The following is a 24,721-nucleotide window of genomic DNA, read 5'->3' as shown; positions in this document are numbered from 1 at the left end:
AACTTCACATACAATCACAACCAAACATTGCAAAGTGGTTATCCCAAACACATCTGTTCAAAAGAAAACCTCATCCCTAAAGCAGTCTTCTCTATTATATACTGCAATAACAAAGGTAACATATGCTCATATCTTTCTTCATCAACTCTATGCCTTTATATTGCTCACTAACATAACATATATATAAATAATATATACATAATTAATCGTATGCAAATTGTTTAATGGTGAAAGCAGAAAAAAAAAGCACGACTATCAAGCTAACAGTGAAGTCAAAAGATATAAAAGGAAAGAAAAAGTGTAACAAAGCCAAAATAGCATCTACAGTAAGGTTATTAAACAGGTTACTATGCTCATTTTTTGACCTGAGGAGACAGAATATATCTTACAGGAATTTCGATGAATGAATTGCAGGAGATACCAAGAGCTTTTTCTCGTTTGATAGCTGAATATTAGTGAATAAAGGTTGCCCAGAATAGAGCTGTGAATCCACACATAAAACAAGAAGAAATGGATTATATCTACTGGCTCAACTTTCTATTTTAACAGCAAAAGGATTAAATTCACAAGATTCATAGTGATGATCAATTAATGTAGTACTCTTTATTGATGTTGACTGAACAACCATTCAGGTATGATACTGAAAAATGTCAATATGCTACAGAAGAAACAAAATATATTGGAACCTACAACGCATAGAAACACCCAGTTTAAGTACATAAAAACGTATTTCAGCTAAAGTAAATTTAGGTATCCGCAACTAAGTGTACTAAAATTAAATATGAAAGGGAGCAAACTTGAGAATTGGAAGATTCTTGTCCATGTGTATTGATCAGACGGACTCAAAATATAACTTTAATAACAGAAGTCAATAGTCCACGATTGTGTATAATATCTTTTTATTTATTTATGAAGTAATTGGTTTTATTAATGGCATCAAGAAGATGTAGAATAGTTACAAAAGTAGTGAAAATTGTTAGTTCCAATACACGATTGTGTATAATATCTTGGAAAGAAGAATCTCCAGATGTTCATTCCTTCCTATCATCAAAATTAAAATTAGTATAACTATGAATCTATATCTCTAACAGCAATGCCAACAAACAACATTAGAAGGGATGTGGGGAAATGCTATTGATCTCTCATCACTGAAAGTGTACTCAAGTTTCATACAGATCAAAAAAGAAGTAAACTCATGTTTCAGTAAATTCCCAAAAATTCTTGAATTTCCGAGTAAATGAAGACTCAAATTCTAATAAATTATTAAGATGAAGAGAAGAGAAAACTTTTTTTTTAATTTTGAAGTACTTGGTTAACAATATGTACTCATTATACAGGAGTTTTGAGCTACATGAAATAAAGGCAAGTTTCCTAACTCTTGAGATTCTTTCATCGATTGTTTTCTAACACTTGAGATTATTTCTTTGATTGTTTCCTAACACTTGAGATTCTTAATTATGAAACAATAATTAAGATAGTATACACTTGACTAACATAATTATTAAGAATATTCTATATTATCCTTAATGATTCTCTTCAACACACTCCCAAAGTCAAAATAGAAAAACAACTGAAGTTTATATATTTTGAAAACAAGAACATTCAAAAAGAATTACTGGAGTAGCAAATAATTGTTTGAATAGCTTATTGTGTAGCCAATAATGAACAGTCATCGGAAAGAATAAACGTGCTAAAAATCTTTCCACAGGATGTTTACTTACCCAGGATCATAATACAAAGATTGCTATAAGATGAATCATAATACAACACAAAAAGTAAACTCCAAATTAAATAAATTTTTGACACTGTATATAACACCCTCATGATTTAATATTCTTATAAAATATATTATTTTTATATACTAAAGCAAATCGCCTTTCTTTAAGAGTTTTTTCATTTTAGATGATCATATTCCGGTAACGTGTTGAATACATGTGCAATTTTTACACCACACCTTTAAATTTGAAGATTCTAGCGAAAGTGATACATGTTCCAAGAGCTTTAACATGACTCTAGACCGTCCAATGGGAATAAGGACTGATCCTTCATCATTAATAGAGTCCAAAGCACATGAACATATAAAAGATACTATTCTGAGTACTCGTCTGAATCAAGTCGGGACTCAGTTATTATTTCTCAACAACTACCAGTATCACTGCACATGTTCCAAGTTTCAAATATCATTACTTCCCCTTCCAGAAAATATGTAAAATGATACAGAGGAAGATGAATAATGGATGAATCAGAAGATGGATGGAGAACAAGAGAAGATAAGCTTTTAAAAGAAAAAAGCGCATTAGCCATAAAATCTTATCTCACATATGCATGACAGACATCTTCATTTATATGTATAATATTTCAGAATAATACAAAAGAAATGTACCTTGGATAGGAACTGGCATGGAAATCATTCTTTTCACTATCAACATAATAACAGACTGTGATGTTTGAATATAATAGAACATCACTTCCTTCAAGAGCTTTGTAATCAAAACTGGATGCAGTTGTCGATGCAAAAACTCACAAAGCGCACTAAACAAGAAGGTTTTCACTTCTTAAACAGGTCTAGAGGAACGAGCCATATTCTTTTTGTTTAGTGCAATAGCAAAGGTAAACATATGCTCATATCTTTCTTCATCAGCTCTATGCCTTTATATTGGTCATTAGCATAACATATCTATAAAGAATATATACACAATTAATCGTATGCAAACTGTTTTATGGTGAAAGCAAAAAATAAAAGCACAATTATCAGAATAAACACTTAATAAAATTATTATGTCCACTTTCAACACTACATTACATTAAGTTTTGCTAACAGAAGTTCCTTGAATTATAAACTTGTAAACTTACAAAATTTTGTGAGAATGCAAAATACTATCGAGTGTGAACAATATATTATACTAATACCACATTATTTTTTATCGCTTTCCAACACCATTTCGAGTCATCAGAGTTGTATCAAAGTATGATTTTTCTGATGTTTCTAAGATACTATTACTTTTTTATTGACAATATTAAGCATACTATTACATAAATACTCATACGGTTAATGAAGAATATTACCCCCAAATTCTAAAATGATTTTTTCCTTTCTCGAGATAAATACAGTGAACTTATAGTGAGACTACCAGCAAGAACATCTTCGGTAAACCCAATAAGTTTAAAGTAATAAAAGTTTTAATATAAAAAAACACAAACAACAAATCAAAGGATTTACTCCTGCAAACTGATCGGTGAAAGTAATTATATAATTGGAAAACAGGTAATTCTAAGTAGAACACCAATATACTTGATAAATACTATCACAAAGAGACATAATTGGAACAATAATACTATCACAAATAGAGGTAATCCGAGCAGTAAATTAATACCCAATTCCATAATAACTATAATTGAAAGTTTAGATATTAGCAGAAACTTACCTTTATGAGAAGGAGAAACCCTAAGAGCACTTTAACAGAAGCGACGGATCAACTACAAAAGAGTCCAATCCATCTATAATTTTTCGTCAAGTTCTCTAAGCTCTATAAACATAAGTTTGTGATCATTGCAGAATACGAGATTTTTTATCTTTCATCGGGGGGTGACGAATTAGGGAAAACTACAATAGAGAGAACGTGAGGGTATTTTTCTTTTATTTAGCGGTTAGGGGCTTGGTTGGTGTGGGTGGGCGCATAGAGGGTTGGAAAAAATAAGAGGGAAATCTTAGAACCCTTTTTTATTAATTTGTGTAGTTTAACGACCAGATATTATGCTTTTTAAAGACCGTATCTTATCCCTTCGTTAATATCGAACCTAAAATCAACTTTAACGACAAAAAAATGTGGTCACTAAAAGTTCACTTATAATGACCAGATTCACATCCCTTCATCTGGAAATGGTCGTTAAAAGCCCTTTTTCTTATAGTGAAGAACCATTTCCGAGAAAGAGATGCAAATAGGAAGAATGAACCTGAAGAACCTCAACATGACATTCACATAATCATTGGTGGAGTCGACGTCCCACATGGACTTATATTCAAACGTACCAAAGTATCCATCATAAGGGAGAAACGGATCGGGATTACGTGCCCGAGGACACCCTCACATTCGGTGAGGAAGACATCGAGGCCTTATCTCAGCCTCACAATGATGCACTAGAAATTTTTGTCCTTTTAAATTAAGGTCAAGTTAAACGTGTTCTCGTGGATCCAGGTAGTTCTGCAAATATAATCAGATCAAGCGTCGTGGAGCAGCTCGGGTTGCTTGAACAAATCATACCTGCCTCTCAAGTCCTGAATGGATTCAACATGGCTTGTGAAACAACAAAGGGGGAAATCATCCTCCCAGTCAACGTGGCCGGAACCATACAAGACACCAAGTTTCATGTCATTGAAGGAGATATGAGGTATAATAATTTACTTGGAAGGCAGTGGATCCATAGCATGAGGGCAGTGCCATCAACCCTTCATCAAATGATAAAGTTCTCGACGAAAGATAGCGTGAAAACATTATATGGGGAGCAGCATGTAGCTAAGGAGATATTTGCAGTACACCACTTGGCACCGGTATCGACACCATCCACATCGGAGAAGTCAAAGGACAAACATGCCTCCAAATAGCAATCACAGCCCATACCCTTGGTTGAGCCCGAGGGACAGGTGGCCGATGAACAGACGGTCGAGGACGAAGAAGAATATTTCCTCACCGCTCCCCCCTCCCGAGCCTTCGTTGCCCCCGAGGAATCGGATGCAACAAAGTCCACGGTCGAAGAACTCGAGCAGGCCATATTGATCGAGCATCTTCCAGAACGAAAGGTATACCTGGGGGCGGGGTTAACCCCCGAACTCAAGAAAAAAATCATTCTTTCTTATCATTGATTGTTTTGCTTGGTCCCACTTAAATATGACATGGATCCCACTGGAGATAACTACCCATCGACTAAGTGTCGATCCCAGGTTTAAACCGGTGAAGTAAAAGAGGAGACCTTAGTCCAAGGTAAAACATGCATTCATCAAAGAAGAGGTAACCAAACTTCTCAAGATAGGGTCCATTAGGGAAGTAAAGTATCCTGAATGGCTAGCTAACATAGTAGTAGTCCATAAAAAGGGAAACAAACTTAGAATGTGTGTAGACTACAAAGATTTGAAAAACGCATGTCCTAAAGATTCTTTCCCATTTCCCAATATTTATCGTTTGATTGACGCTACGGCCAGTCACGAGATCCTTACTTTTCTTGATGCCTACTCCGGGTACAACCAAATTCAAATGAACCCGGGGGACCTGGAAAAAACTTTGTTCATCACAAAGTATGGTATGAATTGTTATAATGTAATGCCCTTCGAGCTAAAAAATGAAAGAGCCACATATCAACGCCTAGTTAATAAGATGTTCAAATATCAAATAGGAAAATCTATGGAAGTTTATATTGATGACATGCTAGTTAAGTCCCTGCGCGCAGAGGACCATTTGACTCATTTGCAGTTGACGTTCTATATCCTAAGAAAGTACAACATGAAGCTCAACCCCGAGAAATATCCTTTTGGAGTCGGCTCGGGCAAGTTCTTAGGCTTCATGGGGTCGAACAGGGGGATTTATATCAACCCCGATAAAATCAAAGCCATCGAAGAAATCACCGTGGTGAACAATGTGAAAGTCGTACAACGACTGACCGGAACGATAGCTGCCCTGGGCCAATTTATCTCGAGGTCATCAGATCGGAGACATCACTTCTTTCTTACTCAAGAAGAAGAACAACTTTGTATGGACTCCGGAGTGCCAACAGGCCTTGGAAGAATTAAAACGGTATCTCTCAAGCCCACCCCTGCTCCATACTCCAAAGGAGAATGAAACACTCTACTTGTATTTAGCCGTGTCCGAGGTGGTGGTAAGTGGCGTGTTGGTTCGAGAAGAACAAGGTATGCAATTTCCTGTCTATTATGTGAGTCGGACCCTAGAAGATGCTGAAACCAGGAAACCACATTTGGAAAAGTTAGCTCTTGCATTGATAAACACATCTAGGAAGTTAAAACCATATTTTTAATGTCATCCTATATGTGTATTAACTTCAAAATATCTTGCATAAGCCCGAATTATCGGGCCAGTTGGCCAAATGGGCCATTGAACTTGGGGGTATGATATCGAGTATCAACCTCGAAAGGCTATCAAATCTCAAATTTTAGCATACTTTGTGGCCGATTTTTCGCATACCCTCGTTCCCGAAGTAGAAAAGCAACTCTTGCTAAAAATGGGTACGTCATCGGGGGTATGGACCCTCTTCACAGATGGTGCCTCAAATGTGAAAGGATATGGTCTCAGCATCGTTCTAAAACTACCTACGAGCAGTGTCATTAGGCAGTCTATCAAAACTTCTAAATTGACTATTAATGAGGCCGAGTATGAGGCCATGATTGCAAGTCTAGAATTATCCAAGAGCCTTATAGAAGAGGTCATAAAGGCAAAGTGTGACTCCCTTTTAGTAGTAAATCAAGTAAATGGGAGTTTCAAGGTTGGAGACGATCGAATGCAGAGGTACTTAGACAAGCTGCAAGTGACATTGCACCACTTCAAGGAATGGACACTGGACCATGTACCTCGAGAACAGAATAGCGAGGTCAATGCACTTACAAACTTGGGGTCATCGGTTGAAGAAGATGATATCATCCCGGGGATTGTTGTCCAACTATTGAAGTTGGTGGTCGAGGAAGGCCATGCAGAAATTAATTCAACAAGCTTAATGTGGGACTAGAGGAATAAGTACATTGACTACTTGAAACATGGGAAGCTCCCCACGGACCCAAAAGAGTCGAGAGCACTTTGAGCCAAAGCAACTCGATTCTCACTCAATGAAAATGGAACGTTGTATAGAAGAACCTTCGATGGACCACTGGCAGTGTGCTTGGGACCCAGGGACACCGATTATATATTACGAGAAATCCATGAGGGCACTTGTGGGAACCATTCTGGTGCAGACTCTTTGGTTTGCAAGGTGATCAGAGAGGTGTATTATTGGGATATCGTCGAAAAGGATACCAAGAAGTTCATTCAAAGGTGTGATAAATGCCAAAGATTTACATCGATGATCCATCAATCGGGTGAGAAACTCCATTCGGTCCTATCCCCGTGGTTATTCATGAGATAGGGATGGACATCGTCGGCCCCCTACCAACGATGCCAGGTAAAGCTAAATTTTTTTTTATGACTGACTATTCTTAAAATTGGTAGAAGTGCAGGCCTTCGAGAAGAGAAGAGAAAAAGAAGTCATCGACTTCATATGGGACCATATCATATATTCGTTTGGGATACTTGTCGAAATAGCATGTGACAATGGGAAACAATTCATTAGCAGCAAAGTAACAAAATTCCTTGAGGACCATAAAATCAAAAGGATTCTATCAGCGCCTTACCACCCAAGTGCAAATGGTTAGACCGAGTCCACAAACAAAACCATCATTCGAAACTTAAAGAAAAGGCTAGATGATGCAAAGGGAAATGGAGAGAGGTATTACCACAGGTGCTATGGAAATATCGAACGACATCAAAGTCGAGCACAGGGGAGACCCCGTTTTCTTTAGTATACGGGTCCGAGGCATTGATCCCAGTCGAAGTCGGGGAACCTAGCGTAAAGTTTCAGCATGCCACTGAGGACTCAAATAACGAAGCTATGAACATTTCTCTCGAACTACTAGATGAAAAACGACAGGCCGCATTAGTTCTAATGGCCGCACAAAAGCAAAAGATCGAAAGGTATTACAGAAGGACAAACCTTAATATTTCGGAGTCAGGGACTTAGTCCTAAGGAAAGTCACTCTCAACACGCGAGACCCAAACAAAGGAAAACTAGGTCCCAATTGGTAAGGACCGTACTGTGTCCTCGGAGTCGTAGGGAAAGGATCCTACAAACTTAGCACAATGGAAGGCGAGCAACTACCAAACAATTGGAATATATTATTTCTCAAGCAATATTAATGTTGAGGTATGGCCTTCTCCCCTTTTTCCATTCGTATTTAAATCTAACTCCTTGCAGATGTTCGACTGGAAACATCGAGGCACCTTTCAGCTCAAAGACCTTGGGTTTTAAAGCATGTGTTGCACCCTTTTTCCCTTCGATTGTGTTTTATCCCAAGTGGGTTTTACCAGCAAGGTTTTATCGAAGCAACACCTATATGCTACCTAAGGAACATGCAACAAGTATTCAAGGCTTTTTTTCGATCAACCCCAAATACTAGGGGGCATCACCCTCGGAGGTTATATTTTTTAGAAAGATACTTCACACCTAAGAGGGCCTCGATAGGAGAACTTTGTAATGGGCCAAACGGGCGAATGAACCATATCCATATAGAATAGTCGATTCCTAATGGCAAAACATGTACGCATGTTTCAACTGTTTAAAGATACATTCTGGTTATATCAAAACACTTTGGGCCTCAAAGAAGTCTATTATTTTCACATTTAACGGGTCAAGGGCCAAAACCCCGAATGCACCTGAATATTCGAGGACTGTCATTAACAAACGACATATCGAGTCATCGAACACTCAAACTTATAAGACCTCAAAGAGGAACACTCGAACTTATAAGACCTCAAATAGGCACATTCGAGCTCACAAGACCTTAAATAGGCATACTCGAGCTCACAAGACCTCGAAGAGGCATCCCCTCGATATTAAGGCCAAGGCCATCACATTCGTGAACGAAAAGCTACGGCCATATAAAAGACTACGGTCATAAGAGAAGGCTATGACCGAAATAATGCGGCTCGGAGACGTCCGACATCTGCCATAAAACTAAAAGGCCTTCAAATAGTTCGAAAAAAACGGTTAAATCAGGCTACCCTCGGCAAAAGAAATTATAAGGGGCTTCGATAAAATCAACCATCGAATAATGAGAAGGCTTTGATAACGTCAGACTTCAAAAAAACCTCAAGAGGTATTCTATTATCGTTGCATATCAAATTACAAACAAGGTTCAAATCGATCAAACCTTTAGAAATCGAAAAGTACATGCTAAGGCATACCAAAAATTTCACTAAGTCTTTAGCCAGAAAGAGGGATAAATTTATAGCCATTATAGAGGCCGAATTGGCCCTACCTAAAGAGCCTAAGGGACAATATTTGAAATGCTTAAAGGCCGAAGCACACCATGCTTGAGACCTTATCCAGCTTAGGCTCAAAAGTCCCGAGCTAAAACTTAGCTCAAAGATCAAACCCTAAGTGGTAACCTATTATCGATTGTTGATCAAAACACAAGGGTCTACTCTATTCCGAATTTGAATCAACACTCAGAGATTATAGCATCAAAAATCAAGAAAACTTTGAAGAAAAATTGAAGGCAAACAATAAAGGAAACTCCTTTCATTTTTATATATACAAAAGATATTACACTGGAGTCCTACAAAGCAAAAATTACAAAAAGATAGAAAAAATTCTACCTACATCAAGGGGCATGCCCACCCACCCCCCACCCCCGGACCTGTCACTCCCCCGGGACCAACCTCTTCCCCGGGGGTAGCTTCTTCGGCAACCCCCTCCTCTTCATCATCTTCGATGTCATCATCATCGTTGGGAGAGGACGAATTTGGCATTTGCCATAGCTTGCTCTATCTCCTTGAAAAGATCGAAGCCCTTAGCATGGATCTCTTCGAGGGTCTCCCTCCGGGATTGGTGTCGGGCATAATCATTGCTTCTTTTCTCTGCACGAAGCTGAGGATAGAAGAAAATACTGTTCCACGATCCCAAAAAGAAGAAAAAGTAAGTTCAATACGAGCGAAAACCGAAAAAAGTTCCGGTAAAAACAGGTACGAGCCATACATGGGACCTGCGGGAAAAGATTCATGGTCCAAACATGACAGTCAAAGGTATGATCACAGATCAAGGAATAGAGATTCAGGCTCTTCATCAGGATTTAGGAATGACTGAAACACCCATGAGTCACGAGATAATGATAGAAATTTGAAGGCGAGATTTGGCGGTTATAGTTTCAACATGAGCACTTCCGAGCTCGTAGCTGTTTTGAGAAGCATGGGAAATAAGGTACGATGGCCAAAAGAGATGAGATCGAATCTAAACAGGCGCAACCCTGATCATTAGTGCGAGTTTCATAATGACCATAGGCATAAAACAGCAGATTGTAAGTTTTTACAAAGTGAAGTTGATCATTTATTAAAACAAGGATATCTCACTGAGTTGTTTAGTGAGAAAGGTAAGCAAGCTTACATGAAGAACAGACAAAAGCCTCTGAATCCACCTTCTCCCAAAAGAACCGTCAACGTTATAAGCAGAGGTAAAGACATCAATGGCATATCATACACTACAGCTAACAAAATTTCCAAAGTTACAATTATCCAAGGGAAACGGGTGCGACATGTGATAGAGGAAGAAAACATTACATTTGATGATGCAGATGCATATGGAGTATTAACCCTCATAACGATGCACTGGTAATATCTCTAGTTGTACATGATACGAATGTAAAACGAGTTTTGATTGATCCAGGTAGTTCCGTGAACATTATTTTGCTAAGATTATTATGTGTGATGCAAGCAGAAGATAGAATAGTACCAAAGGTGCATACTCTATCTAGATTTGACAACTCTAGTGTTGTGACGAAAGGAGAGGTAACACTAAGCACATTCACAGAAGGAGTCGTCAAAGATACAATGTTTCAAGTAGTAGATATGGAGATGGCTTACAATATGATCCTTGGGAGACTATGGATCCATAAAATGGATGTTGTTCCTTCAACCTTGCATCAAGTCATTAAATTTCCATCACCCTGGGGAGTATGTCAAATTCGTGGAGATCAACATACATCTAGGAGCATCAATTCTGTAGCAAATTCAAGTACGAAAAATGAAGGAAAATAGCAATCACAGAAGACAGTTGAGGGCACCACAACACAAACCTCAACTGAATAGGGACGAACAGATGTGGATTTAAGGCCTGACACCATTCAAGAACCAGAAAAAATAAAAATATCAAAACAACAATTGAGGAATTGGAGCCTGTTGTGTTATTCGCGCAATGGCCTGATAAGAAAGTCTACGTAGGGGCCAATCTTAGCCAAGGCATGAGAGGTAAGTTAATTGAATTTTTAAAAACTACTGTAGGCTATTTTGCTTGGTCCCACTCTGACATGACAGTGATACCACTAGAGGTTATGACTCATAAATTAAATGAAGACCCATCATACCCTCCTGTCAAGCAAAAGAAAAGAAAGTAAGGAACTTTCAAGAATCAGGTGATTCAAGAAGAGGTTAAAAAATTGCTAAAGATTGGATCCATCCGCGAGGAAAAGTATCCTAATTGGTTATCCAATACTGTCATAGTTCCAAAGAAGAATGGTAAGTGGCGAGTTTGTGTAGATTACACACACTTTAATAAAGCTTGCCCTAAAGATTCATTTCCCCTAACACATATAGATCAGCTAATTGATGCAACTACAGGGCATGAACTATTAAGATTTTTACATGCATATTCAGGTTATAATCAGATCAAAATGGATCCGAGAGATGAAGAAAAAACTTCATTTATAATAGACAAAGGACTTACTGCTATAAAGTAATGCTTTTTGGTCTCAAAAACGCTGGTGCAACATATCAGAGGCTGATTACTAAAATGTTTCAAGAACATTTGGGAAAAACCATGCAGGTTTATATAGACGATATGCTCGTTAAAACTCAGCATTCGAGAGATCGCATATCACACTTGTCTGATTCTTTTCAAATTCTGCGCAATTTTAATATGAAGTTAAATCCCGAGAAATGTTCATTTGGTATTGCATCAGGTAAGTTTTTAGGTTTTCTTGTTTCTAACTGTGGTATTGAAGTGAATCCCGCACAGACTAAGGCCATTGAATAAATCCCTAATATGTTTTCAAGTAAAAAAGAAGTTCAGAGATTAACTGGAAGAATTGCAGCCTTGGGAAGATTCATTTCCAAATCATCAGAAAAGTGCTTTAAATTCTTTTCAGCTCTTAAAAAGCAAGATCATTTTGAATGTAATGACGAATGTCAGCAAGCGCTCAAAAATTTGAAAACGTACTTATCAAATCCACCATTGCTGGCAAAACCAAAGGCTGAGGAAAAACTTCTCATCTACCTTGTTGTTTCTGAAGTAGCGGTAAATGTTGTTTTAGTCCGAGAAAACCAAGGTAAACAATCTCCGATCTATTATGTTAGTAAATCTTTGTTAGATGCAGAGACACGATATCCTCAATTAGAAAAGCTTGCACTTGCATTGATCATGGCATCTAGGAAATTAAGACCTTACTTTCAGTGTCACCCTATTGATGTAGTAACTGCTTATGCCTTACGTAATATATTGCATAAGCATGAGTTATCAGGTAGATTGGCTAAGTGGGCTATAGAATTGAGTGAATACGAAATAATATACCAACCTAGAACTGCTATAAATCTCAAGTGTTAGATGATTTTGTGGCTGATTTTAGCCAATGGATGCAATTAGAAGCAGAAAAATAATTACAAGTTTTCAATGGAGCTAACCCAGGAACTTGGACGTTATTCATTGATAGTTCATCTAACGTAAAAGGTGCAGGTTTAGGTATCGTATTGGTACTACCTACAGGTGAAACCATTCGACAAGCTATTAAATGTCATTCTATAACTAACAATGAGGCAGAATATGAGGCTATGATTGCAGGTTTAGAACTAGCACAAGAACTTGGCATAAATCATATTATAATGAAGAGTGATTCACAACTCGTAGTTAATCAAATGCTAGGGACTTCTACAGTCAGGGAAGCGAGGATGCAGCAGTACTTGGAAAAGGTACGGGATTTGATAAAATAATTTCAAAATTGGAAAGTTACACAAATACCAAGGGACGAAAATGTTGAAGCAGACGCCCTAGCTAATCTAGCATCTGCGGCTGACGTGGCAAGTGATGCAAACACTTCAGTTATTCATTTGTTTCATTCAGTTCTCGACCCCGACAAGAACGAGGTAAATTTTAATAACTTAACTTGGGATTGGAGGAACGAGATTGTTGCTTTTTTGCAGTATGGTACCGTTCCTGGTGATATGAAAAAAGCTCATGCACTCCGAAAAAAGGCTGCTCAGTACTGCTTAAAGCAAGGCAATCTTTATCGAAAAATGTTCGGTGGTCCCTTAGCAAGATGCCTCGGACCTTCTCAACGGAGTACGTAATGAGGGAAATACACAAGGGGAATTATGGGAATCACTAAAGAGGAAGATCATTGGTAAGAACCCTAATTAGGGCAGGGTATTATTGGCCTAAAATGTAGGAAGAAGCAGAGCGTTTCGTGGCTAAATGCGATAAATGTCAAAGGTACGGTAACAATATGCATAGACATGTGGAGTTACTACATCCGTTCATTGCACCGTTGCCATTTATGAAATGGGGAATGGATATCGTGGGTCCATTACCACAAGCAAAATGACAGGTAAAATTTTTGCTCGTACTTACTAATTATTTTACTAAATGGGTAGAGGCAGGAGCATTCAAATAGGTGCGAGAAAAGGAAGTGAGAGATTTCATTTGGCAGAATATCATATGCCGATACAGTGTACCAAAGGAGATTGTGTGCGATAATGGCCCGCAGTTTATAGGAGCTCAAATCACGGAATTCTTTCATAGTTGGCAGATTAAAAGGATTACGTCTACGCCTTATCATCTGGTGGGTAATGGGCAAACAGAATCAACAAATAGGAGAGCCAAGTTCGAGGTTTACGCAGGCAACAGAAGAGTCTAATGACGAAGAAATACGTGTAAATCTTGATTTACTTGAAGGAAGACGGGAAACGACATTAATAAGAATGGCAACACAGAAGCAAGTCATAGAACGATACTACAACCGAAGACCACGCCTCAGATTCTTCAAAATTGGGGACTTCGTGCTCAAAAAGGTTTTCCAATCTACGAAGGCAGCTAATGCGAGTAAATTAAGTCCAATATGGGAGGGACCCTATAGAATTCATGATATTGCAGGAAAAGGAACATACGAACTAGAAACAATGGATGGCAAAATACTACCTTCACATTGGAATGTTGTACATTTGAAGAGATACTACTTCTAAGGAATACCCACGGTCAGGTATCTATGTTTTAAATTCTATTTTCGAATTGCTAAAATTTTACTAACGATTTTAGATGATAGGCAAAAAGCTAGCCCGTACTAAATGATAAGTCACGGCCTGCAAGGCACGTGGAATACATTAAACTTCCCGGGCCAGGGTTACAAATATTCTGATAGAAATTCAAAACGGGTTAAGTAGTCTTCATCTGTAATCATACCTCCGAATCCTGTATGTTTTTCCTTTTTCAGGGAAAGGACCAAATGAGAGGAATAATCAAGTGCTCGAGGCTTCATACTTCAACACTCAAACACTTGGGGGACTACATAATATACACAGACATGTGTATAAAGAAGGCAAAGAAGATTGAGAAAAATCAAAGTTCAAGCCTGAAAAAGTCAAGTCCAGAGTAAAAGTGACAAAGTCACGAACTAAGGCCAAAGAAAACCTTACTATTGTTAGGGTAAAGGCTATGTACTGAAACGGGTTATAAATAAAAACCTCGTGTTTATTATTTTTACTTTTTTAAATCTGTTACAAGAAAAACAGTTATGAAAAAGTTATAGATATAATTCAAATATATGTAAAGAGTTATTCAAAACTAGATAAGGTTTAATTAAAAACATGTCAAAGTTATTTCAAAGAAACATGTGTGTTCCTAATTCTTTTATCGTATGTTAAACACCATTATAAAGTTGAGACGTCTTCTTCATTAAGTGTCGAATATAAAAGGGCCCTCTTTTATAAAACTCATGTTTAAATTAATTAGTCATGAGGTAAACATAAGTATTTTTGAAGAATAAAAATGCAAATTATTCTGTAATTCTTTAGAAATAAAGGCAAGAATAAAGTAAACAGAAGTTCAAGATAATAACAAAAAAACTTCTTAATGTTTAAAAAAAACTTAAGACTAAGTACGAACTTAGTTGTAAAGCTACAAATTATTTATACAAATTGCCCCATAAAAAAGTCTGGGGACTTGCGTTTCCAAAATAAACCCTCAAATGAAACCATGGGTTTGATCATAATTTTCCGAATAAAACAAAAACAAAGATATTCAAACAACTAAAGCTGGTCACTCAGAAGTTGAAGGTACTGAGTCAGGAGCATCAACATCAACGGGCTCAACTTGGGCAGGAGTAACAACAGTTGCGGGTTCAACTTGACTTGCAGCAACAGGCTCGACTGGGCTTGAAATAGTCGGAATACCCGTATTGACTTCTACATTTACGGAAGCTTCAGCCACGGGAGAAGGAAAATCTTGAGTTTGCTGAGCTTTCTCAATAGTTTCATTGATTTTAGCCAACTCAGATTCCAAGTTGAAATTTTCTTGGCCAGCTTCAATTAGGGTATCATGGCGTGAATTCAAAAACGCCCAACTTACTTCAATAGCATATTTATCTTCAAGGATCTCATAATCCCTTTCCCAATCAGCAATTTCATTCTTTAACTTCTCATTTTCAGCCAAGGCAGATGTGTTAGAAGTCTGGAGAGAGGCATGAGAACTTTCTAAAGCACACACCTTATCAGAAGAAGCTCGAAAGTTTTCTTGTGCCTGAGTCAAATTTTGTACGAGCTCTCCAGCGTAAGCTTCTTTTTTACTCAAAAGAACCTTCAACTCTCTGATTTCTTCACTATCCTTGGACAGCTGCTCTGAGAAAGAAGTTTCAAGGCGAGTTTTTTCTTTATCTGCTTGGCTTGAGGAAGCCTTTTCGACCGCCAACTCCGAAGTCAAAGCTCGTACATGCTGCTCCAAGGTACTCTTACTCTCTTCTAAATACTCCATATCAATTTGCAAGCTCTCAAACTGTTCCCTCCAGTTGCACGCCTCTAACTGCGAATCATGCACTAATTGATGTGAGTGGGCAAATCTTTTCATCATCTCTGTGCCGATAAGGTTGGCCTAAAAAGGGGAAAAGGAAATAAGAATCCTCAAATATAGAAAAATTACAAAATAAAAGAAAAAAGAGAAGGGGAATACCTTCAAAGTGGCGTGCACAATATCATTCATCAGGGTCAAGGAACTATGGCTCTCTAGCTTAGCTTTCTCAATTGGTCCAATTAAAGGCTCTAGCCATACATCCGCTTGACCTGATTTCCTTAAGAGACTGCCCTCAGCAGGAACTTCAATGACTACTCGTCTCATAGCATCACTCCTACTTGAGGAGCCAACCTCAGTGCGATGAATGTTTGGAGGAGGAATTATCGAAGGAGGAATAGAAAAGGTGGTAAAAATAGTATGGGGAGGAACAGAAACAATCGAGACTGGCAAAGGATGAGTTACAGACACGGGTGTAGAAAAAGAAGCTAAGGGTACTTCATCTAAAACAGGGCCTAAGCCTTCACTACCAAACCCTCTAATAAAAAGCTGCTCAGCAGAGTCATGAGCAGCAGCGGGAGCAACGTCATCATCAAAAATCAGGACCGGAGTCTCAGCAGACTCGGTAAGAGGAACAGAACGATGGGGGGATACCTCTGCTTCATCATCAGAAATGATGCGTCTTCGAGCTCATGGCCTTGTCACTAAAGATCCCCCGTTTTTCTCCTCTTCAGATTCTTGTTCCTCAACGACAACGACTTTTCTTTTTGCAGAAGAAACCAAGATTATTTCGGACAGAAGCCCCCCCTCAACTCCATCTGGGCATTGGTAGCATCCTTCAAATAGATGGCCACCGTCTTGTCAGCCTTAGCTTGTATTTCTATGGCTTCGGTCTGGACTTCCACAACTTTGGCCTTGCTTTTGCAAGACTGGCCTCGAGCTCGGCTATCCTGCCAACCTAAAACAAGCTGTGCCCATGAGCATTGTGAAGTTGAACCTCGAGGGTCGATACCTTCGCCAGCATATCATTTTTAGCCATAATGAGGGTGTCCATCTTCGCCTTCCATTCATTGCACTCGGCTCGAACTTGATCCACCTCGCCCCGGAGTTGCCCAATCATATCTAGCTTTTGTTGCAGTTGTGACATTGAAGTATTAGCCTCTGAAGATGGGAGAGGTAGCCCATATTTTTTTCAGAACAGAGGTTACCTGCTTTTCTAACTCACTCTCGTATTTACAAGCTTTGGTCAACTCCGATCGAAGATGCTTCAATTCTTCTTCCTTTTTATCAAGGAGAAGCCTAAGGGGTTTCTCCTCAGTCGAGGCTCTACGCAGCTCGGCTTCACAATGATGCAGCTCGGTTTTAAGTTTATCGAAGGTCTACAGAAAGGAAAGATTGATTAGACAAAAAAAAAGAAAGTATGACGTCGGAGAAATTGCAGTGCCACTAAAAACTTACAATTGAGTAAAGACATTGTTCCTCCTCGAAGATTAAGCTCGCATTCACTAGGTCAGCCTCATCGACCCCAGCAAAACAACCCTAGAAGAGGTCATTTTCACTTTGGACTCCGCCTAGCTCGAACGTCTTCAAGTTCTGAGCATCCCTAATGGCATCCTCAGAGAAGGCGGGAAATGACAAAGAATGACCTACTGTCATGGCCTCGGGAAGATCACTTGAGGTGCTCTGTTCAGGCAAAGGAGCTTCGAAGCTCGCTCCCTTTGGAGTATTTCCAGAAGCTTGAGAAGCAATTACCACGTCAGGTGATGCAGGCCCTTCATCCACCTTTTCTTTTAAAGATCCTTTCTCGAGGTTAGGGGCCCCAATCTCAGCAGGCTTGAAAGACTCGAAAGATTTCTTGGTTTGAGTTACCAACGTCAAACCCTCCACCTCGTCACCGTCATTGTCCATGAACTGGTGGACCAAGTCAATATCCACATTGATGATGACGTTTTTCCTGCACCTCCAAGCGGGTTTTGCTTGGCATTGTGCGTCTTCGATCTTCGAGGATCTTTTTCTCTTGTTATCCTTCTTTGGATTTGGAGCCAAAGTACTTCCTCCCCAGAAGTAGGCGGACTCATCTCGAAGAACTCATTGATAGCTGCGATAGAGGAATTAGGTCACATGAAGGAAGGTATTCTTAATAAGGAAAGAAATATTATAATACGTACCGTGGTGTTTTGATTCCCACTTGCCCTTCGACAAGTCTTGCCACTTGCGTTTTTCATATGATGAAGTAGCAACTAGTTTGCGAACCTAGTCCTCAAGGTTGAGGACCGCATTGAGCATCCATGGGACCGCTGCGGAAAATGGAAAGGAATGATTATGCGAAGTTTAGTAAAATTTATGGAAAGGAACTAAATAAAAGAATTCCACTCACGTTCAAAGTTCCATTTCTCGGGGAACGGCTGGAACTCCTCGGGAATAACATCAACGGTCCTCACCCGGATGAACCGGATCATCCAACCTTGATCCTTGTCTTCATCGTTATTGGCGAAGGACTTGGTTGATCGAAGTTGGAGTTTGATTAAACCTTGGAAATATTGAGGTCGGTATAATTGGATGAGGTGGCTTAGGGTGAACTCGAGCCCGACCTTTTGATGAAAAACCTCATCATTATTACAATCCACCAAAAGGACAGATGAATCTGGCCCAAAGTAACTTGATATCTTCGGCATAATTCAAGCACGAGCGGGTCGAGCGGACCCAACGTAAAGGGGTATGTATACACACTCAAGAACCCCTCTACGTAGGTTGCTTGTCCTCCTCGCGAGAAGGTTTTTGCAGAACGACCTTCTCTTCCCATTTACACTTTCTCCTCACAGCGTCGAGGTGTTCTTTCTCAATTGACCTTATGTACCTCGATACATGCTCTCGATGGCCGGGAACGTCAGGGAGGTTCTCAACTATAAAGTCCTTTTTCAAGGAGAAATTGCTCAGTACGATCTTGTGAAGTGTCAGCGGTTTACTACCGGCCGGATGGGAAGTAGAAGTAGAGGTTCCTTCTTTCTGAGGAACGGGCTTGGATGTTTTTGCCATTGGTTCTTTAAAAAATAAGGAAGAAATGAATAAACCGCTGAGGTGAGCTAATACAGTGGAAAGACTGGTGATGAAAAGGAAATGTGTAGAGGAAAGTAGGTGTTGCGCGGTGGAAAGGATCTTAATGAGAAGAGAAAACAAGTATATATAGAGGAAGGCGGAAACGGTTCGTTAATATTGATGGCCGACCAGCTCTGGCGTGCATTTAATGCTCTTTGGGAAAAAGAACCGATGGGATGCTTCGGTCATTTCAATGCTTACGTCATAAGAATGATGCCATCATAAAGGACTTTGAGAATTCAAATTAGTTTCATATCATTTAATTCTAAGAAACGCGGGGACTATGTGTATACGGTCTAAATCAGAGAGCTCAATTTCGAAGACTTGGTCATACCCCGATCTTGAGTTCGGAAGCTCAAAGTAAGAATCGAGCTTGGCCGGGATATGCACACCTCGAGTGTTGCGCCCCCTTTTTTCCCTCACAGGAGTCTGTGTTTCGACATTTTTGGGGAACAACTCGTTTCTTTTTGGGAATTGGGTATTTGAAGAGTCTCCACCTAACGGATTATAGTATGTTAGGGCACCTAGAGCGATTAACTCATGTAACTAGTTTGCATTACCAGAGATTAGGGTAAGGGCTCGAAATAACCTTGAGGGAAAGGTGTTAAGCACCCCTCGCGGTCCACAACGGTGGGTCCTGCCCGAACTTAAACTATGTGAATTAGCCTTTTTAACAATTAAACAGTTTCAACATGTATTTGCAAATAAAGGTAATTTTCACATTATAAATACATATATGATCAAGGAAATTCAGATAATGAAAATAAGAGAGGTTTGGACAGCTTACACATGTATATGTAAAGGAGAGGAAGTTTATAGAATTTAAACACATACGAGAATTGGTAAAGGGAAGTCCTAAGTTGATTAGCCTACAAGATCATACCCATACAATGCCCGGTAATCACTCCTCAATGAGATGGGCTACACGTGACATTAATGTGCAGGTCATCATATTCTTTTACTACCCATTAACCTCCCCTTAGCAGTTATATAAGCGAGTTTAATTAACGATCTTTAAGTGTGTTGCTACCCGTCCCTTCCTTATGGTCCTGGAGGAATTTAGGACTTTTGAATCTGGACAGTTCTAGACAACCTAAGGTTTTAAAAGGTAAGAATCTAGGCGACAAGCAAATAACATGTAGGACAAGCAGATAGGGACAAACAGTTAGAAGACTCATATTTACCTCCGCACGTATATAGGCAAACAAACAGCATGTCTAAAACACAGATTATGGAGAAGTTCATAAATCCTAAGAACATGATATCTAGATGGATGTTACAGATACAAGATATGCATAAAGAAAGTGGCAGAATCCTAACCAGTTTGCCTACTGGTATTACAGCCTGTTAAGCTTAAGCAGTTTAACACAATCAAATGCAGTTTCCAATTTATGTATATATAGAGACTGATAACTTAAGGCTTGCCTAGGCGGGGGACTATTTGCAATCACAATTACAGGAGACGATTAACAATTTAAGAAATTGTTCAAACTAAAAACATGCTATCCTAGATGACACAGATTATAACAGGTGTTTTATTTTATTTTAAGACATGATGCTTGTGTGTGAGGTTGTTTAAACCTTTTCATAGTCAGTTATCTATTTCAATCGAAATAGACAGGGTCCAATAGATGCAAACAACATTCTTAAAGTATGATATCTAATGCATACATGGGATGACTATTTTTATTTAAAACGAGATTATTGACCTAATGGAAATATCTCTATGCGATAGTACTTATGCACCAATCAAAAGATGGAATAATGGTACATGATATGTAGTATACTGAAGCGACAAACGTGCATGCCCTAAATCAGGATGTCTAGTGCACAAGTTTGGCATGGTTTGAATGCAAATAGATATAGTAATCCTAGAACATGATTTCTAACATAGATTTACACAATATAAAACCTAGAAGCATGTTTTCTACCCAATTTTATCTACTTTACCATACAACTACCCTCTCTTTTCACTAGTTACCCCTATATTAATTTAGAATTAATTATTACAGACCAATAATTGAATAAATTACATAAATATAAATTAAGCTATAGGGAACCTGAAGTAGGCCCCAAAGTAAATCCTGATGTACCAAGCCTTCACTAGTCTCTAATGCCCAAGATTCATTGCCACATTTGTGTCCAGGTGTGTCAGAGTTCCCTAAGGACCTCAAGGATCTCGGGCAGTGCTCACACCCAAACTTTCTCAAATAAGGACTGATTATATGCAGTGTGGAAGAGCCAGCTCTGATACGCTAGAGTTAACAGAAATCTCAAGGGTCTCTAAGTAGTACAATACCAGAGGGGCATGACTTAATAATTTAAGAATAAGTGAGAGTGCACAACTTTGAAAAGGTTTTCGTGAACAGTGTAAAGAAGGGTCTTAGAGTGAAAAGATTTTCAGGAAACCAGTACTAGTTTGGTGGTAAAACAGTTTGAGAAAAGCATGAAAATTATTTTGAAATCATAACACAAGTCACAGAACAAACAGCTTCAGGAACACTTTGGCAAACAGATTCCACACATAGAGAGGGGGGTTTGGGACACATAGAATACAACCTAGTGTATAAGCAAACAGATGCACAAACTTCTCAAAAATTTGTATAATTGATAAGTTAGTTATAAAGATTACAACAAAGACATGTTGAAAACATATAGACCTTGGACACACAACTAGAGTGGCCTTGTAAGATCTCATTAGTAAAGCAGAGTAGGCAAGACTTAAATGAACAAACTAAGCAGGCACTACATAAACACTCATAGTTTAGAGATACTGACCACATATAGAACAGGCAGAGTTTAGACATCCTGGGTGAGACAGTTAACAAGCAATGTAGTTTGGACATGCTAATGAGCAACAAGATGCATGCAATTACCACAAGATAGGATTGGACATGCTAAACAAAACGGTAAGCAGATCATTGTGAATAAATAAAATAGTCACAGATTCTGACAGAATAAACTCCAACATGCCAGGTGAGATAGTAGTTAGGCAGTGTGATCTAGGCATGCTAGATACACATTGAGCAACATGATAGTAAACAATAAACAGGGTTGGAAGTCACAACTAATGAACTAAAACAACAATGAAACACATAGAGTTTTGGACTTTGAATTGAATCAGGATGTACCAGTTAAGGAGAGAGAATACAAAGTATAAAGTAGATATGGTGCAAATAGCTAGCATTGGCTTACAGCCGGCTAGGTCAGTGAGAATTGCAAGTAACAGAGAGAGGTTTTAAAAGTGTGAGAGTATTTTGTGAACTAATGTTCGTGTCTAGAAGTGAGAATAAATGGGAGTATATATAGTAGTTAAGAGCAAGGAGAATAAGGTAAAAGAGATCAATCATTCAGCAAATTAAGGAAGCCACAGAATCAATTACACACAAATTAGCGTAATGGTAATTACCCAACGGTAAAGGCAGAATACATTTAAGGAAAGAAGAATCGAGTGAAACTTAGGCATATAATGGGTAATTGGGGGTAAATAACATGGGTTTAATTAAGGAAATAATTAGTAAGAATCAGCAAGTATCGCAGACAATTCAAATAAGGCAAGAAACTAAATAAGGCTGCAAATAAAGGAATAATCAAGACTCAACATATAAGTTTTAACAAAACAAATTAGTAAATCAATAATTCAAAACAACATTGATTTAAGGAGAAAAATATAGGTTTTCCATGAATAAACAGAATGAATATAGACACATAGAATTAGTCGAGAAGTCGAACCAGGAATCTTAATAGAGGCACATTAGGGTAAAAATCAAGACATCGAATTAAGCTAAAGAAAAATCACAGGAACCAAAGCATAGAACGAAGTCGGTGCACAAGTAACCCAGACAAACTCAGAATCCAAACAAAATGTCAAAAAATTGGAGGTTTAGCATAAACTAGTTAGGGTTGAAGAAAACTCTACGAAATCGGTCAAAAACACATAAGAATAGAAGATAAAAAACTTAAAATTAGCAAAACGTTTTGAAGAAAGAAATTTTTGGGAAACCTTAGTTTAGGAAAATGGAAAACCACTTGAAAATCAGAAGATTTTTATAAAAATCATGTGAAATAGGTTCGTTCCATCTCAGATTTTACAGAGGTCTGGGAAGTTCAAAGGACGAAATTAGTATTTCGAGAAAAACAACACAGAGATGAAGGGTTAAGCTTAGGGTCTTTGGGCTGCCTGATAAGGGTAGTTGGGCTGTTAGATTTTAGGTATTAGAAGGGTTAATTTTGAAAATAAAATGGGCTATTTGTTAAATACCAGGTACTTGACTAAAAATTATTTTACAAAACAACTAATAATGAGAAAAAATAATTTTCATGCACGGGGATACTTTAATATAATTATTAAATATTTTAAAAATATATCGGGCTAATTTCTGGAAAAATAATGTAGTGATGTATGCATGGGCTATAATTGCAAAATTATTGCAATTGTAACCAAAAGATGTAAACATAGCCATTTATGAAATAATTTGGACTTAATAGGACCATAAATAGTAATATTAAATCAAGGAATGTTTTAAAATATTTTGTGATGCAATTTTGTAATTATTTATATGAATAAACTACTGAGATAAATTAATTTAAAAATGTAAAAATTATGAAAAAATACCAATTGATGCTAATGCATAGTTTTAAAGGTATATATGCATTTCAAAAATATTATAAAGAAAAATTGGGTATCAACATCGAGAAGAAAATCAGAGACTCGTCATGTTCTGCCTCGAGGACAGTACAATTTCGATGACACTCAAGAAAGAGCGGGAATTTCTCAAGACATATGGATCAGGACATAAATTAAAGGATGAGGTTTATTACGAGTCTGTACTAGGTTGTTATACAGTTGTACCAATAGAATTATTTACCATAATTAGGAATGTACTATATTGAGTTTTCTCTTCCTATATAAAGTAGACGCTAATCATTTGTAAAGAACACATTATTCACTGCAATAGAACATTCTACTTTGCTTTTCTCGTGCTACACAATTGTTCTTCAGCTTTATTGTTCTTACTTTATTTTCTCTTAACTCACCTCGAGGCCCCCGAGATAATCGAGCTCGAGGTCCCTAACAACACTGGTTTGCTTCATCTATTCTTCTTACTTAATCCTAATATTACTTGTATATTCACTAGTATTGGAATAAATCACATATCTTTAAAACCACAAATTATCTTCAATTGTTACTCACATTTTTCGAGGTAAACATATATCATCTCCATCTTTCTTTGTGAACAAAGAATAATCATAGCGACATTGTTGAAAGCCAATGTTGAGTAGAGCTTCTGTAAACTTCATATTCCACTATTTAGGTACCTGCTTAAGCCCATAGAGAGACTTATGTAGTTTGCATACCTTCTTCTTACACTCCCCTGTCTGGCAAATTTCTCGGGCAATTCCATGTAGACTTCCTCAATGAGATCTCCATTTAGAAAGGCATTGTGGACATCCATTTAAAAGATGACCCATTGTCTTGAAGCAGCTAAAGTAATAACAGATCTAATAGTTACAATTTTGGCAACAAGAGAGAAAGTTTCTCCATAGTCCAATCCTTCCTTCTCACTGTAGCCTTTAGCCACTAGCCTAGCTTTGAACCTTTCTACTTCACCAGAGGATTTGTATTTGATTCTGTAAACCCACCTGCAACCAATGGTAGTCTTTCCTGATGGCAAGTCAACAACACTCCAAGTGTGGTTGTCTTAAAGTGCTGCAATCTCCAACTTCATTGCTGTTATCCACTGAGGATCAGATGCAGCTTCTTTGGAGGAAG

General features: G+C 38.1%; 2 protein-coding genes across 2 annotated transcripts; one reads left to right on the top strand and one right to left on the bottom strand.

Annotated features, from left to right (window-relative positions):
* Positions 1–6,228: 6,228 nt before the first annotated feature.
* LOC138884976 (uncharacterized) lies at positions 6,229–6,729 on the top strand. The gene has a single exon (XM_070165855.1). The coding sequence runs from the start codon at positions 6,229–6,231 to the stop codon at positions 6,727–6,729; it is 501 nt and encodes a 166-aa protein (XP_070021956.1).
* Positions 6,730–15,108: 8,379 nt separating this feature from the next.
* On the bottom strand, positions 15,109–24,404 carry LOC138884975 (uncharacterized). Its single transcript, XM_070165853.1, has 5 exons — positions 24,307–24,404; positions 17,503–17,806; positions 17,061–17,231; positions 16,015–16,473; positions 15,109–15,936 (listed from the first exon to the last, which is right to left on the bottom strand). The coding sequence occupies exons 1-5, from the start codon at positions 24,402–24,404 to the stop codon at positions 15,109–15,111; spliced, it is 1,860 nt and encodes a 619-aa protein (XP_070021954.1).
* Between the last annotated feature and the right edge of the window lie 317 nt (positions 24,405–24,721).

Source organism: Nicotiana sylvestris, chromosome 2 (assembly GCF_000393655.2).
Source record: "Nicotiana sylvestris chromosome 2, ASM39365v2, whole genome shotgun sequence".
Classification (NCBI taxonomy): domain Eukaryota; kingdom Viridiplantae; phylum Streptophyta; class Magnoliopsida; order Solanales; family Solanaceae; genus Nicotiana; species Nicotiana sylvestris.
This window is presented reverse-complemented; position numbering and strand designations above follow the sequence as displayed.